The sequence below is a fragment of the Ammodytes marinus genome (assembly GCF_949987685.1).
Source record: "Ammodytes marinus genome assembly, chromosome: 17".
Taxonomy (NCBI): domain Eukaryota; kingdom Metazoa; phylum Chordata; class Actinopteri; order Uranoscopiformes; family Ammodytidae; genus Ammodytes; species Ammodytes marinus.
In genome coordinates, this window is record NC_137221.1 from 5,223,720 (window position 1) to 5,241,045 (window position 17,326).

At 41.9% G+C, this 17,326-nt stretch overlaps 1 protein-coding gene across 1 annotated transcript in view; it reads left to right on the forward strand.

Annotated features, from left to right (window-relative positions):
* Nucleotides 1-17,326, forward strand: part of rnf19b (ring finger protein 19B) — a 29,475-nt gene that overhangs the window by 8,943 nt on the left and 3,206 nt on the right. Inside the window, exons 2-5 of the mRNA XM_080045305.1 lie at nucleotides 2,801-4,188; nucleotides 12,289-12,488; nucleotides 14,989-15,133; nucleotides 15,513-15,675. Of these exons, the coding sequence (XP_079901431.1) occupies nucleotides 3,509-4,188; nucleotides 12,289-12,488; nucleotides 14,989-15,133; nucleotides 15,513-15,675 (1,188 nt within the window). The 5' untranslated portion in view covers nucleotides 2,801-3,508. The remainder of the gene's footprint in view (nucleotides 1-2,800; nucleotides 4,189-12,288; nucleotides 12,489-14,988; nucleotides 15,134-15,512; nucleotides 15,676-17,326) is intronic.

The following is a 17,326-nucleotide window of genomic DNA, read 5'->3' on the forward strand; positions in this document are numbered from 1 at the left end:
GTCTGTGTGTCTGTGTGTGTGTGTGTCTGTGTGTGTGTGTGTGTGTGTGTGTGTGTGTGTGTGTGTGTGTGTGTGTGTGTGTGTGTGTGTGTGTGTGTGAGAAAAATGCACATTAAAGTTTCACCATTTAATGTGTTTGGAACAGTGGAGATATTTCTCTTTTATTGATTCATGAGGAGTATATTTTTACTCATATCCACCTCTCTCTCAAGTTTGAAGTTATCAAACGTGTGTGTGTGTGTGTGTGTGTGTGTGTGTGTCTGTATGTGTGTGTGTGTGTGTGTGTGTGTGTGTGTGTGTGTGTGTGTGTTTGTATGGCCTGTAGACTATAGCCTCTATAATCAGGTTTCAGTCACTTAAAGCAAAGGAGCCTTTCTGCTGCTGTGGGAGTCTGTTTGAGCCTCAACAATCACATTAGTATTGATCTATTGTATGTTACCTAAATGAGCACGTCTCAGTTTGTAAAAGCTTAAGTATAATGTCTTGTCTCAGCTCGATGCCAATGACACAACTTTCCGTTTGTGTTCATTCTTGCACCCTCTTTGGACAAAAGCGGTGTTGTTTTTACTACGCCAGCTGTAGTTCCTGGGTGAGCTTACCCATGACAAAGGCATTAAGAAAAACTTTAAAAAAAAAGATAGCAATCTAAAAATATTTAAAAGTTCCTTGTAGCACCTTTAAATCTGCAGTGTGTAGAATTTTGGGTTTTATTTCCTAGCAGATTTTGTAGAAAATAATTATAATATCCATAAGTACATTTAATTTAGTGCATAATAGCTAAAAAAAAAGGTTTTGAATTATTTTTTTTCCCCTTAGAAAGGGTCTCATATATGTCCATATTTCTGCATATTTTGGACCAAGGCCTAGTGCCGCCATCTTGAAAGTGTCATAGTTGGAATGTCATCAGGTACATTGTTTAAAATTTAGGATTGTTCTTGTCCTTGAAGGCCACTGTAGCTTCTGTTATTATTCTAAAGGGTTGGGGTTACCCAGGGAGCGTTGCATTCTAGAACTTTGTAGAACTTTCTTGATGATGTCATATTACACACTGCACCTTTAAGTTATGTGTTGTATGCCCATTACAGCAAGAAGCTCGTTTTCCTTCAGCTAAAAAACGCGAAAAACATTTTCACACAGCACCAAAACGTACGTGTAAAACATCCAACACTAACATAACACATAATTATCACTTGTCACATGCGTGTGATCAAACAGAGATGTGTGTGCACATATATGGGTTGTGTGTGCGTTGATGGTGATTTAAGGTGTGTGTGTTTGTGTGTGTGTGTGTGTGTGTGTGTGTGTGTGTGTGTGTAATTGTGCAAGTGTGATTTGATACGCTTTTCAAATGTTTCAGTTCAGTGATGTGTGTGTGTATAAAGCAGATTATTATCAGCTTGTCCGTGTTTATTTACAGCTCATCCTGTGTGTGTGTGTGTGTGTGTGTGTGTGTGTGTGTGTGTGTGTGTGTGTGTGTGTGTGTGTGTGTGTGTGGAAAGTATCTAGCTTGTCTGTATTTACATATGTATCACGTAAGTGTACATATTTTTAAGTGTGTGGTGTATGTGTTTTTGGATTCAGAAGGGTCTGTGTGTATGTGTGTATTCGTGTATGTGTGTTTCATATATCAGTGTTTGCTAAAATGTGCTCATGTTTGTGTCCCTGTGTGTGTGTGTGTGTGTGTGTGTGTGTGTGTGTGTGTGTGTGTGTGTGTATGTGTGAGTGAGAGAGTGTGTATATATCTGTGAGTGAGAGTGTGTGTGTGTATCTTGGCGTGTCTCTGTGTGTCTCTGTGTGTATGTCTTTGTGTGTGTATTTGTGTGTCTGTGTGTGTGAGAGTGTGTGTATCTTTGTGTGTGTGTGTGGGTTTGTATGAGTGGGAGTGTGTGTATCTTTGTGTGCGTGGGTTTGTGTGTGTGTGTGTGTGTGTGTGTGTGTGTGTGTGTGTGTCTTAGTGTGTTTTTGTATGTCTGTGTGTATCTTTGTGTGTCTGTGTGTATCTTTGTGTGTCAGCGTGCGAGTGTGTTTGCGTGTTTGCGTGTGTGTGTGTGTGTGTGCATGTGTGTGCGTATACATAAGTGCCAGAGTCACAGAGTGGGTCGCTGTTTTGCCTCGCTCCATAGTGAGCGTCACCATGGCGACGGCACTAGCAGCGCAGTGTGAAGTGGAGGAAGAGCTTTCGCTGCTCAGCGGGATGCAGAGACACACACTGGTCTCACATGAACACACACCATTGGTCCAAATAGTCCATGATGTCATTTATGTGGTTGTCTTACTTTAAAGCCCCCTTTTAAAAAAAAATATTATCTGGTCACTTAACATTGTCCCCTATATATGGAGTGTGAGTGTGTGAGTCTATCTGTGTATTTAAATGTAATTAGTTCAGATATAGAGGAACAGCTCAGGGTCACTCCAGTTAATGGTGAAATTGAAACCCAGGAAGAGCGAACGGAGAGAGAGAGAGAAGGAAGGGAGGGAGAGGGAGTAATAGAGAGAGAGAGAGGGGAAGAGAGGTATAGAGAGTAAGAGAGAGAGAGAGATGGGGGGAGAGAGAGATAGAGAGTAAGAGAGAGGAGAAGAGAGGGAGAGGGGAAGAGAGAGAGAGATAGAGTAAGAGAGAGAGAGGGGAAGAGAGGGAGAGCGAGGGGGGGAGAGAGAGTAAGAGAGAGGGAGAGGGGAACAGAGAGAGAGAGAGGGAGGGGAAGAGAGAGTAAGAGAGAGGGGAAGAGAGTGAGAGAGAGAGGTGTGTCATACTGAGCATGCTCTTTGTGCTAACTTCCTGCTCTCTTCTTCCTGACAGAGAGCGTTCATAGAGAGACCGGCGTTCAACAAGGAACCAGAGGCAGACCAGCCTCTCAACGCAGCTGAAGACAACTCAAACAGAGCTGAAGGAATCATCACAGCAACAATCGGACTTAACTCGTTGGATTTTTCTGTTACTGTCTTTTAAACCTTTTCTGTTTTTAAAGGAGAGTCATTCATTGGAACTGAAATGAATCTCTTCTGAGGATCCCTGACATGTTTCCACCTCGACATCTGCCTGGAAAAGATGAAAGACTTGCTGCTTTTTCTTCCATTTGAACCTTTGGACCGACGTGTTGTTGAGAGAGAATAACTCCCGGAGCCCAAAGGGGGAATTTGTGTTTTCACTCTGAAAATTGCTCAATCTCTTTCATTTTCAGTTTTTTGCCATCTGTTGTTATCTCTCTCTCTCTCTCTCTCTCTCTCTCTCTCTCTCTCTCTCTCTCTCTGTCGTTTCCTGATAACGTCTCGTTTCTCATAAAAGCAAGAGAGGTAACTGGCTGACTGACTGACTCAAGTTTCATCGAACAGGAACTTGAGTAGCATTTGCATTCAGGTTTGGCTTTCACAAGGGGACAAATCCTCTCTTGTGTGTGTGTGTGTGTGTGTGTGTGTGTGTGTGTGTGTGTGTGTGTGTGTGTGTGTGTGTGTGTGTGTTTGTGTAGCTCAGCTATACATTACTGTGTGTGTCTCTGTTCTGTGAAAAATGGGATCAGAGAAGGACTCCGAGTCACCCCACTCCTCGGTGAGTGGCGTCCCCAACCCTAAGTGCCGTGCGGCGGGCAAACGCCAGGGCCGCATCTCCTTCCACAGCCTCTTCCACAGTAAACGGGGCTCGCGGGGCTCCAGGGGCGCTAAAGGAGCGGCGGCAGCAGCAGCAGCAGCCACCCCGCTATCCCATCTCCAACACACACAACAACAACAGCAACTTCTCCCTCCTGCCTTGAGCATAGCGCCTGACGCTGCCAATGCTACGACCACCACCACCACCACCTCCACGACCAACCCCCAGGAAGCTGCCTCAAACACCCCATCCAAGCCCCTGTCCTCCAGCCATTCCTCCCTGAACGGACCCCCCTCTTCCGGGGAGCCCGTGCTGTTCGAGTGCCCCCTGTGCCTGGTGCGGCAGCCGGAGGAGCAGATGCCGGCGCTGCTGGGCTGCAGCCACCGGTCCTGCCTGTGCTGCCTGCGTCAGTACCTGCGCATCGAGATCACGGAGAGCCGCGTCCAGCTCAGCTGTCCCGAGTGCGCTGAGCGGCTCGCCCCGCAGCAGGTGGCCGACATCCTGGACGACGCCGCGCTGCTGGACAAGTACGAGGAGTTCCTGCTGAGACGCTGCCTCGCCTCAGACCCCGACTGCCGCTGGTGCCCCGCGCCAGACTGCGGGTAAGAAAGACTCTGTTTACGGCCCTGCTCTCAATGCTGGGGTCTTTTCTTCTCTTATCTTTTATTTAAATTTTTTTATCTCCAGGGTTTTTTTACGGTTAAAAAAAACAAGCGAAATATAACAAAAGGTAGAATTACATAAATAATAGAAGTTAAAGGCCTACTTCCCCAGTGGGAATATGAAGGTGTATTGAACTCTGAGATCCTATGTATTATAAATTGTGCAAACATTTTAGAAAATCGGTTCATCCTAGCCTGAGAAAAGGCAGAAAGAGTGTTTTATGGTCTCACTGTCTAACCCTACATTTTGCTCAGTTGTGACATACTGTGACAACCGTTACATACTTCTATTAATAGATTACCAACTTCATTTTCTATCAGTCAACCAACAAATAAATGAACCTTTTATTGTGAGTATGCTGAGGACATTTTGGCCAGTCCTTATAGTGAAAAATGACAAATTTAGTGTTGAAACTGTTAAATATTTGTATAGATTATGGGTGTAATTGAGGGTGATGAATGTGTATAAACTGCGGGTCTGGGCTCATCTCCAGTTTGGGTTTTTTGTTTGTTTCCATCTTCCTGTTTCTGTGATATTATCAAGTGATCTGATCGGAGGTTAAGCTGACGTGATATGAAATAGTTTCAAAGCATTTATCTTTAATTTGCTAGAAGAGTCTTTCCCAGAACCAAATTGAACTCTGTTGCCCTTAAAGTTATTCCCCTTTGTCCAGTAAAATAGTAAGCTATTGTGAGAAACAGAAACTATTTTTAAGTGAGTGAGAAAGAAAGTGAAAATGTTTCAAATAATAACAAGTAGGCACTGTGACAATGTTTCATATCTGAGAAATAACTTATTGTCATTTCAGCTAGTTTCTCAAAGTATATAGGAATTGATATGGTTAGTTAGATTAAAATGGAGTCTGGTTTTGGCTGAAAGATTCATCAGCTATTTGCTCAGTGAGAAAATGGCTTTTAAATCGTCATTATCAGGCCAGTAGCTGTAATATCAACGTCTCTACTTGTCTATTAACCCCTTTCTTTCACTCTCTCTTCCTTTCTCTTTTTTCTAAAGTTGGAAATCACTTATATTACTTTTATGTCTAGATTCATTCTAACATAGTTCATTTGTGTTGAATTTTGTGACATCTTCATTTTCTCACTCTCACTGTAAATGCTGGAATTTCGGATCCACATAAATTACTGAATTTTGTATTATATTGTGTATTTTGTGGCCTAGTTTGATCTGCTTTGTTCGAGACAGAAAGAGGGGGCGTAGGGAGTTTAATTGTTGTGTGTGTGTGTGTGTGTGTGTGTGTGTGTGTGTGTGTGTGTGTGTGTGTGTGTTTGTTTGAATTTGTTGAATTTTAAAGTGTAAGTGGGTTAGAGGGTTGTGTAGTGCCGGCCCTGTGGTCACTGGTCGGAGGAGGTGAGAGTCAGGAGGGTTTTTTGGAAGGTAGAACAGAGCAGGTCTCGTTTGGGTTTTCTGGAACAAATGCGAGGCGTTTGTTTCATCATAGAAAGCACGAGTGATTCATTGTGTGTGTGTGTGTGTGTGTGTGTGTGTGTGTGTGTGTGTGTGTGTGTGTGTGTGTGTGTGTGTGTGTGTGTGTGTGTGTGTGGGAAGGAGGAACGCAGATATTCAGTGATATTTTTCGGCTGTGGTTTTTGGTTCAGCGATACTGGTTCTCTCACAGGGGAAGGCCAGAGCGTGTGTGTGTGTGTGTGTGTCTACGTGTGTGTGTGTGTGTGTGTCTACATGTGTGTGTGTGTGTGTCAACATGTGTGTGTGTGTGAGTGTGTGTGTGTGTCTACGTGTGTGTGTGTGTGTGTGTGTGTGTGTCTACGTGTGTGTGTGTGTGTGTGTGTGTGTGTGTGTGTGTGTGTGTGTGTGTGTGTGTGTGTGTGTGTGTGTGTGTGTGTGTGTGTTTGTGGTATCGCTGCATAAATCTGTGTATATGCCTGTTTGTTTCTGTTTCTCTGTGACTGTGTCATCCCCCTACACAAAGATGTTTTTGTGAGAAAATAACTAAAGGGTTGAATTTGTTTTGGCTTTTACATACATTGAGGAATATTCTATGGGGTCCGTAGGCTGTGAAACTTTAAGTGCTTTTCTCCTACGTGTGGTACAAGGTGAAATAAAGTGGGTCATTAAAATCAAAATAGTTTGTCCCCACTTGAGCACACCAAATATCATGACAATCTGCCTTTTAGATTAAGAGATATTTTTGTCACAAAGTCAATAATTTGGAAAGTTTCAAGATGGTAGGCGCTCATCTTCTGAGGGACACTGAATGTTATTTTACTCTTACAAGTAAAAAGTTGAATTCATAAGCAATACAATGCATCCTCGCTCAGTTCAACACTACAGCCTTCCTTTGTGTGGTGTCTGTCCAGTAGCATATAGTGGCTAATGTTAGCAAAGTCACTGACATTATTGGGGTAAATAACTAAAGGTCTATCTCTTCTGGACTTGTGCTACTGTTACATATGTCACAGATAAACCTTTAAATGTGTTTTTTAAGTATCTTGGCTTTGTTGATTTTTTTTCTTCTTTATTTTAGGGATATTGATCAATTCAGTCAACTTTTTTCCGTTGAATTGCATATGGGGTTTTTCCTCTATTGTGTCAGTTGCGTTGTATTACAGTAGTTTCTTGTTTGTATAAGAGCGCCTGTGTGTTCAGATGAAGGCTCGGTCCGATCATAAATCATATTAGTTGGCATCATTTTCCAGCGGATGTTGACATACATAAATCAACTTTGAGAGCCGTATTTAATTGACAACTATAACTGTAGTTTTTAGAAGGTTTCCATGTGTGTCTCTGTTACTTTTCATTTGCATTAGGAAGACAGTTTGACTATATGCTTAGTACATTCTGGCTGGTTTCCATTGGCAAAAGTAAGGATGGGGTTGAAATTAGGGTTAAAGGATAAAAGTTGCACTAAATTGTGTTGGTTACAAAGGTTAAGTTAAGTTAAGCACACAAGAAACATTTAGGTCAATGTGGTTTCCTGATATGATGGTGTGTTTGCATCAGCGGTGTCACAGGAGGTGGACTCTCTGTGTGTGTGTGTGTGTGTGTGTGTGTGTGTGTGTGGACTGTTGACCTACATAGTTACCGGGACGATTGTCTGTCAGACGGCAGCAGTGACTCACCACCTCATCAGACAAGTCCATATTGTTATTCACCACAAACAGACACACACACACACACACACACACACACACACACACACACACACACACACACACACACACATACTGTCGGTCACTGCAGAGGTGCTTTCCACAGTAATAATTAAATAGGTGTGATCCCATATAACTTTATTTCATTAGTGGAGAATCGGCCTATTCTGTGTGTTTGTTTGTTGTGTGTGTGTGTGTGTGTGTGTGTGTGTGTGTGTGTGTGTGTGTGTGTGTGTGTGTGTGTTGCGTTGCACATTGGCCCACTTGCAGGAAGGTTATGTAAATGTAACCTGGTTTCTGAATCTTATCTTTTTTTAAAGATAACCAGCAGAAAATCTATCACACAGTAACTGACAAGTGAGAGAAAAACGTCAACTCAGCTTAGATCCAATTCTAAATGTAATGGCTGCCTACTTAGTAACTCACAAAAATGTCTGTTTACCTGCATTTGTGTTAGCAAGCAGACTTATTATCAACTTCCAATCTTTAAAGTGGGATTAAAGCTATTACATTTAAAGGAATACTTCACCCATACGGAACCAGCGCTCTATCATTATAAAATAACTATTATAATATAGTTAAGTTATCTTTATTTGTCAGTTGTACACGAGGCACATTGAAATTTGTCTTTTCGCATATCCCCTCTCAAGTTACCACACTTCGGAGGGCAGGGTCAGCCGCAGTGCAGCGCCCCTAGAGCAGTTTTGGGGTTAAGTGTCTTGCTCAAGGACACAATGGTAGAGATGGTGGGCACCGTAGACACAATACCAGCCTCTGCTAGTTTTACAACTAACACCCTCCTGTCCGGTGCCGGGGATCGAACCAGCGACCTCATGGTTACTGGTCGGCCACCTTACCTCTAGGCCATCCTACCACATATATAATGAATGAGGTTTTTCTTCCCTCAGTCTTCCCTTAGTCTTCCCTTGGCCCAGCTGTCCTGTTAATCCCTTACTGTGATGTCACAAGAAGGAAACTGTAGGGTTAGACAGTGAGACCATAAAACACTCTTTCTGCCTTTTCTCAGGCTAAGATGATCCGATTTCAATTTTCTTTGCACATTTATACTAAATAGGATCTCAGAGTTCAATACACCTTCATATTCCAACCGGTGAAGTAGGCCTTTAGTGATCACATGGCTTTTTTTTAATTTGCCATGTGAGTTGCTTCTTGTAAATAAGAAGCGACTGTTTGCTAACGAGATAATATGTTAATGTTTTTAGCTTGTTCTTTTGCGCCTAAGAGGCAAAAAAAAATCAAGTCCTGCTAATAAGAAGAATCAAGAGAAAATAGTCTAAAGTTGTTGAGATGCTTTTTTTTTTTTAAACTATACCAAACAATCCCTCATTTATCTGGGACACCTCATTGAAAAAATATTACATTTTGAACATCTACAACCAAGAGACTGACACACTGCACAACAACAAACAAATATGTTTCTGCGTCTTTCACTGCAAAAATAATTCAAATGATCCACTTGAGCTCTTGTAAATCTTTCTCATCTTAACGGTCATATCATATTGTCCCGGCCAATGAGCTCCAGGCCCGTCGTCCTGAGCAACCAGTGAGAACAAAGAGTGTCTCCTCTGGCTGTCAGTTACTATGGCGACTATCGATGCGGCATAGAGGGAGCGTTGCCAGGGGTAACTGGAGTCGGGACTTAATTAAACAGATCAATACGTGTGTGTGTGTGTGTGTGTGTGTGTGTGTGTGTGTGTGTGTGTGTGTGTGTGTGTGTGTGTGTGTGTGTGTGTGTGTGTGTGTGTGTGTGTGTGTGTGGTCTTGATATTGTTCCTTAGTTGTTGATTAACTCTTATGCGTTTTTTCATGTTTCTACATGAGTCACACATTCAGTTCATCATGATGTTAATTGCAGCCCCATATTAGTGTGTGTGTGTGTGTGTGTGTGTGTGTGTGTGTGTGTGTGTGTGTGTGTGCGTGCGTGTGTGTTAACGTTGTATTTACAGGCTCAGTAGGATTACCAGGTGGCTCTGTGTGGAGCTGAACACTAAGAAGACTGTCTGTGCATGTTTAACAAGCAGTGTCGAAGCCAATTTGTATGCCTGCTGTGTGTGTGTGTGTGTGTGTGTGTGTGTGTGTGTGCCAATACACGCAGCATGTCAGCACTCATAAAACTCCTCCACCTCCTCCTACGTCTGTCTCGTTTTACTTCAAATTGACATCTAGAGGATTAATCTCATACGCCCGCTCAGACCCAACCTGTGTATCCTATTGTTTTCATCTCTGTCCCTCTACGTTTGTCTCCTTTCTTCCTCTCCTAACCTGGAAAATTTCATCCAAAAATGTCATCAATAATCCACCGTAGGGAGGTGTTGTTGACATAGGACGCTCTCCCAGGAAAGAGCTGTCGTGGCAACCTGTTCTCTCTACCGCATCTAGCCACATCAAGCATGAAAACAGATATGCTCCTTTTCTCCTTTTCTCCTTTTCTGCTCTTGTCTTGTGGCCTTGCTTGCGGCATAGCTGCAGGGATAGCAGCACTGTCTCCTGTCTATCTGTCTGTTAGTCCACTGAGCCGGTCCAGAAATATCTCAAGAACTACTGTGTGGGTTATTATGAAATTTGGTAAAGATGACAATGGATGCAATAAAGGAGATGAACTTAATTTACTCTGGTGATCATCTCACTATTCCCGTAGCGCCAACACGAGGTTAAATAACATGTTTCTATATCAACCAACTTTTGGTTCGGTCGCCGTGAAAATCGAGTTAGAGCCCGATTTTTTGAGATCTTTTGGTTTGACTGTATTACATCATGACACTGTAATACTGGCATTGTCAAAGTGTATTAAGATGTTAAGCCTTAGTGGGGCGCTCCGGTGGCGTAGTGGATAGAGCGAGTACCATATTGGCTCAGGCCTCGTTGCAGTGGTCGTTGACCTTTAGTGGAGGTCATCCCCCCCTCTCTCTCTGTCTCCCCATTTCACTCTGTACTGTCAAATAAAGCTTGAAAATGCCAAAAAATTATCTAAAAAAAAAAATGTCTTCAATCTAATTTGCTCTTGTTGACAGAATCCCCAAAGTGGCAGCTGAATAATTTGGAAAATAACAGAAGTGGTTCTGAGAATCTAGGATCCAATTTCCCCCTACAATAGAAACCACTCTGTTTGCGATGGCTCATTTAAATGGACATCCTACATCATCTCCTCCGTACAGATATTATATATTATATATTATAACAGATGTTCCCGTGCACACTGTCCCGGGCACTCAAATACCACGCAGACCGGGCAGCGTGACCTTCGTGGTCAGGAAAACACCGATCAATGACGAATACGAGAATACGAGGTCTATTGAGAAATGGAAATACAGTATGGGGGTTTTTACTTGGTGGTTAGAGTGACTTTTTCATAAAAGGGAAATGGTTTAGAAATTGGGTCACTTCTGAAAATCTTGGTCATTACTCATTTAAAAACCCAGCTGTTCCCTTTTTATTTAGGGAAAGTTTTAGCCACAGCTGATGTTGCAGAAAAATAACCAAACTGGCATTTCTGTGTCGTTAGTTTTTTAGTCTGTTTAAGGACAATTTAACCTTTCTGGTCTGTTGAAAACACTGGATAGGAAAAAAATTTAAATAACAGATACTGACTCATCATTACAGGAAAAGCTGCTTTTTGCTCATGTATGTTTTGAAACCGAAGCGATCTTAATCAGTAGTGAAGTGTCAGCGCAGGAATGTCAGTTCTTGTCTGGTCTCGTCCGGAGAGAAGCAAATTAATTAATTTATCCCACTGCCTGCCTGTCCCTCTGTGTGTGGAGGTGGTAATGAGGGACATGTCCGGGCCTGTCTGTGACGTTGGAGGACTTCCAATCGTTATCACTTCTTACAGAAAACTGGCATCCTGGAAGAAAAGTCCAAAAAAAAAAACAGCAAAAAAAAAAATATCAAAATCCCTTTCTGCTTTTGTTATCACTCCTACAGCACGTTTTCTCCCACTTTGTCTGTGGACAGTATTTGATGGAAGGCTTCCTTTGTGATTTCTTCAGTGATTGACAGCTTGTATAAATGGCCTGCTCTGTCCCTTGCTGTCTCCAAAACGCCAACATTTCTTTTCTGTATTTACCATTAATAGCTTAGATAGGAGAAGTGTGCTGGCCAAACTTCAGTATACAATGATGGTTAGTGTGGGTACAGCTGCATTTAGAACAGGTTTTCTTCAGGAAGTTAGAAGTTTGGTCGGTTTCCGGTGTGTCTGTTTGATTATTAAAGAGTTTTCACCGTTAATTTCTGTTTCAGGAGTCACTGAAAACCACACACACACACACACACACACACACACACACACACACAAAGTGTATTGTATGGCATAACAGAGTCGAATAAATGTGTATTTGTGATATGGCCAATGTTACAGCTGTGTCCTTTGTTGGAGTCCCAAGGTCTCCAGTTCCTCCTAAGATCAGAATCGTGAAGCTGGTTTGCATTAGTCATTCGTACAAATTTGCATTTCAACGTTCAAGAGATTCAAGAGAAACTGACCAACTTGGCAAAGTCTGGTGCTATTTTACCACCTGTCGAACGTCAGCCAAGAATTCACCAACCGTTTAGCTCCAGTTTGAGTGAAGAAATACCAGATTCTTATATCTTCACTTTGATCATCAATCAGTTGATTATTTTTGGCTCTATGGTGCCCACCATCTCTACCATTGTGTCCTTGAGCAAGGCACTTAACCCCAAACTGCTCCAGGGGCGCTGTACTATGGCTGACCCTGTTCTAGGAGGACCCCCTCCGAAGTGGAAAACTTTAGAAGGGATATGCGAAAAGACAAATTTCAATGTGTCCTGTGTAAAATTGACTAAATTGACTTACTTACTTACTGTTGTCAATGATCCCCTCATTTTTTTTGACGTACATACTTTGAATTATACCTCTGTCTCTGTTCCTCTCAGCTTTGCGGTCATTGCGTCGGGCTGTGCCAGCTGTCCCAGGCTGGTGTGTCGCAGAGAAGGCTGCGGCGCAGAGTTCTGCTACCACTGCAAACAGGCCTGGCACCCCAACCAGACCTGTGACTCGGCCCGCCAACAGAGGGCACAATCCCTGCACACACACAGCAACCACTCGCCCAGCTACACGCAGGACCAGGGGCCCGGTGAGTGTCTCCAAAAACACAAGCGCACAAGCACACGCATACACACACACACACACACACACACACACAAGCACAAGCACACTCTCTCACACACACACACACACACACACCTCCCTGGAGAATTATTAGATCAAAAAGTCACCACAGTCTTACACAGATACACAGACTCAATCAAACACATTCTCACATTGTGCGCTGTGTGTGTGTGTGTGTGTGTGTGTGTGTGTGTGTGTGTGTGTGTGTGTGTGTGTGTGTGTGTGTGTGTGTGTGTGTGTGTGTGTGTGTGTATGGTTGTTTGGGGAAGACATAAACAGAAAGATAAAATTGTCTCTCCACCAGCATCTGCTTCATGAGAACATTTTTCACACCTCTGAGAACTCTGCCATCTCGGTTTCCATCAGACTTCATCACATTTCCGTCTGTCTGAAAAACTGGTCTGCCGCCTATTTTACCCATTTCCCCAGACACAGGTGATGCATGCAGCGTTCAACCGAGCGTGAGACACTATTTATACCACTTTCTCCTCTCGGTAGCTTCCACACAACCTGTCATGTGGCCTTTTTAAAATTTTAAAATGTCAAAATACGTTATCTGTTAAACCAAACTTATTCAAGGCAGATTCTTCAAACTGGCATATTTATTCACTCACCAAAGTGCTTTTGCAGTGTGATTTTTACGGCCCTTAGGAAATACAAAAAGCCATCCACTTGAGCAGAGCAACCACATGCAAAACCGAAGCACCGCTCTGTCAGTGCAGCAGACCACATTCGTAACATGCAAATCGGTTCCTTTTTCGGCTCTTTCTGAACTCCATTTGCACTTTGTTTGAGCAATGACGAAGATATGCCTGTGACATGTTGAAACGCACTTCCCTGTTTTACGACATAATCAGGTGTCTGGGAAAACATCTTGTTCTCTACGAGTGTCATTTTAATTACAGTTGACTACTCTATATTGTACATAAAGCAGAAATAAAAGCTTTTACACCTTGACGGTTATTTTAAAATACTGAAGGGAAAAATAAAACAGAATCAAAAAGGAGAGATTATTTAGAATTACAGTTTTCACATACATTTTTTAGATAGCTGTCTGTTTAATTTGAAAGAGTAACTGTTCTGCTTCTAGCTAATTCTAGAGCATGTTCTATGAAACAAACAATATTTAACATTTTAATCTGTGAGCTTCAGCGGTGCTTGAAGGCTGATTTTGTCAACTTTGGACGGAGTCAGGCTAGCTGTTTCCCCTTGTTTCCATTCTTTATGCTACGCTAAGCTAACAGTGTGTAAAGCACAGACATGAGGGCAAGGAAGCAAAAGTTTGGGTAGTTCCCAAAGTGTCACGGTGGTCTTTTATAGAACTTGTTATTCTGATGATGGAAGAAACATGAGAATCTCTACTAACCTCTCTGCTTGTGTTTGGAAACATCCTCATGTGAGTGTTTTTAATTCCATTTTGATTAAAAATATATTAAATCTATTAACTAAAATCCCTCCAGCTGTCCTCTGTCATTCTTCTCTGTCTGTCGTTCCTTAATTCACCACTTCCACTCCGCTTCTCTCTGCCAAGCATCGAACACACACACACACACACACACACACACACACACACACACACACACACACACACTCACTCACACACTCTCTCTCTCACACACACACACGCACACACACACACACACACACACACACACACACACACACACACCCATGTTCCCAGCATTCAGAATTCAAATTGTAGATGTTCTTTTCTTGGCTTCTTGGCTTCTTTCGACCTTTTTTCCTTTTAAACTGCATCAGACAACAAACTGCTGCATTGGTTCCATGATCCATTACTCTAATGAGGTTTGATTCTGATGCCAGCACAAGGGGAAAAACACTAAACTAAATGGGACTATTATAGAGTAGAATGTTTTTCTTGCATTTTAACCTTTTTGTTTGACCCAATCTTATGCGTTCAATGATATCATTTCTCCTATTTTGAATAAATTGTAGCACTTATAATTTTATTTAACTTTTAATGCTGTGTAAATACATTCAAATTATAGTTGAAGGACAGTAATAACCAGGTACCAAGAATAATAATATAAAGAGCGAAGATTGTTTGAGATCACGCAAGTCAAAATGTATTTATACAGTATTGGCCTTTGAAAACAACTTCAGTTGACTAGAGTGTTATACAGGCTTAAAAAAATACAAAACAACATATATACTGAGCAACATGAAAATAAAAACACATGTAAAACACAATATTAATGAGAGCATTCAAATGTCGGAACGTCAACTTGACTTTAAAGATAAACTCCATTCATTTCTGACGTATTGAAGCTGCATTCTTTACAGCTGAGTTTCAGAACAACAGTAAGTTGTTGTGACTTTGGGGCATGTCAACACATGTAAATATTCCTCAAAACAGCTCAACGTTTTCCAAAGAAATTAAAGAGAAAAGCTGTGTGAACTGTGGCACGTGTCCTGTGTTGAACTGGTGTCCCTTCCGTCCCCAGCTGATGACATCAAGCCGTGTCCTCGCTGCGGCGCTTACATCATCAAGATGAACGACGGGAGCTGCAACCACATGACCTGCGCCGTGTGCGGCTGTGAGTTCTGCTGGCTGTGCATGAAGGAGATCTCTGACCTGCACTACCTCAGGTACTAACACTGAAAGATTTTAACTTTTTTTTAATTTTTTGTTTTTTGGCATTTTCAAGCTTTATTAGATTCTATCTAATAAAGCTTGAAAATGCCAAAGAAAAATTGTATACAGAGTTGAAATGGGGAGACAGAGAGAGAGGGGTGATGACCTGCAGTAAAGGTCCATGGGTCAGATTTGAACCCGCGACCACTGCAACGAAGGCCCGAGTTGATATGGTACGCGTTCTACCCACTACACCAACGGAGCACCCTAACAGTGTTCCTTTAACTCCCTTGGTTTGTAATCTAACTGCAGGCTCTGCGAATGTAAACAAACCCCCTCCTCCCAAGAAGCTACACAGTGCTCCTTTAACTCTGTGTGTTCCCCCTCCCTCAGTCCGTCTGGCTGTACGTTCTGGGGGAAGAAGCCCTGGAGCAGGAAGAAGAAGATCTTGTGGCAGCTGGGAACGCTGATCGGAGCGCCGGTCGGCATCACGCTGATCGCAGGCATCGCCGTCCCCGCCATGGTGATAGGCATTCCCGTTTACATCGGACGCAAGGTGAGAAGCTTGTAGAGGCTTTAGGGCTACTAGAAAGGCTAACTGTGGCACTTTATGAAGGTTTTTTACACATTTTATTATTCACAATTGGTTGTTTTTTGTTGGTCATTTCATATTATTCTGAAACAAACAAAAAACTCAAAATGCTTTTTCTCTTGTACTAGAATCTTTTTAATGTTGCACTATACCGTTTGTCTAATGTTTTTCTGTTTTGTTTTTTGTCGGACGGGAGAAACGGTGTTTTTTATGCACGCAAGAACACAAAAAAATAATTTTACTCCTGGTTAGAATCAGAGAAGTGTTGTATAGTAGTATTTTCAGCCAAAACCTTCCCAAGACTCTCAAACTCAATCCAGGACACTAGTTGAAAAACAAATAAACAATAAAGTAGGAGACTTTCAAAGAGGAAACTCTACCAATATACATGTGTTCATACACCCAATCTGGCACTTACATATGTGTATATAACAGTATAAACATAAGAAGTGCTCACTGACGCTAACAAATGCCTCCTCTCATCTTTACCCCTGTTTGCATTTCAAAGTAAGACGTATTTCCCTCTAACACTATCTTTAATCTTAACGGTCAGTGTATCTTCAGCCACTCTTCCACAGAAACCAGAAGCGGAAACCCACATGAGTTGTTACAAATCGTTTACAGCGAAGCCTGCGGTGCTAACTTCCACAGTCCTCTTCCAGTGATTATCTGGAATTTACAACATTATAACAGCAGAACGGAAAAACCTTTTTCTGAGTTTCAGTCTGGCCTGTTCTCATAGTTCACACCGTGCCAAACGTTTACCAGAAATGCTACAAAGTACTTTCAGTTCTTTTGTGGAACAGTTTCTATTCACGTCAGCAACGGCACTGGCCTGAAGAAATATTTTGGGACTATTAAACTTCTGGTAAAAGTGGTGTCCTTAGATGTCTAAAGTGATCTAAATCCAAGGCCTTGACGTTATCAAAGTGCTTTAAATGTTTCCAATTGTTGCACAATCATTTGAGACGGGTATTCTGACAGCTCTTGTAGATTTACTGTTATGTTGTCGAAACAAAGCTGGAATTTCAAACAACTTAAAAAATATATTTTCGAAGACAAATGGGAATTTCCTTTTTCTCCCGTCTTTTTTTGCTCACTTTTTTTTAACAGTTTATTTTTAAACGTTCTTATAAGTGGAAAAAGCATTATGTGCATTTGCTCTCGTTCATTTTGTCTAATATGTTTTTATGTCCTACTGACCTGGACTGGGTTTACAACCTGCATAGATGCAGAAATTCCTCTTTTGTCTCCATAAATGTGATCGTGTCATGGATTTTTCATCTTGTTTCCAGTTTGTTATGCTGTTGTATTGTTGAATACAGAACTACTAGTGAAGAATAAGCATGAGATAAGGCTTTGAAATAACTACACAAGGAAGGACATTAAAGGACATTGAGCATTTGGTGGAGTTTTGGCTGCACATTAACAAACTGCAGCGCTCTCTTGTGGAGAAATGTGAAACTGCACATTTCAGTGAACATCTGGCACAGAACGAGATTCTAGATTCTAGTCATATGTTTTTTAGTATTATTGATAGGTCACTCTTCATTGGATAATTCTCTACACATGGAGATTTTCTGTATTTATGTTCTCGTCATTTAAAATTGCTAAA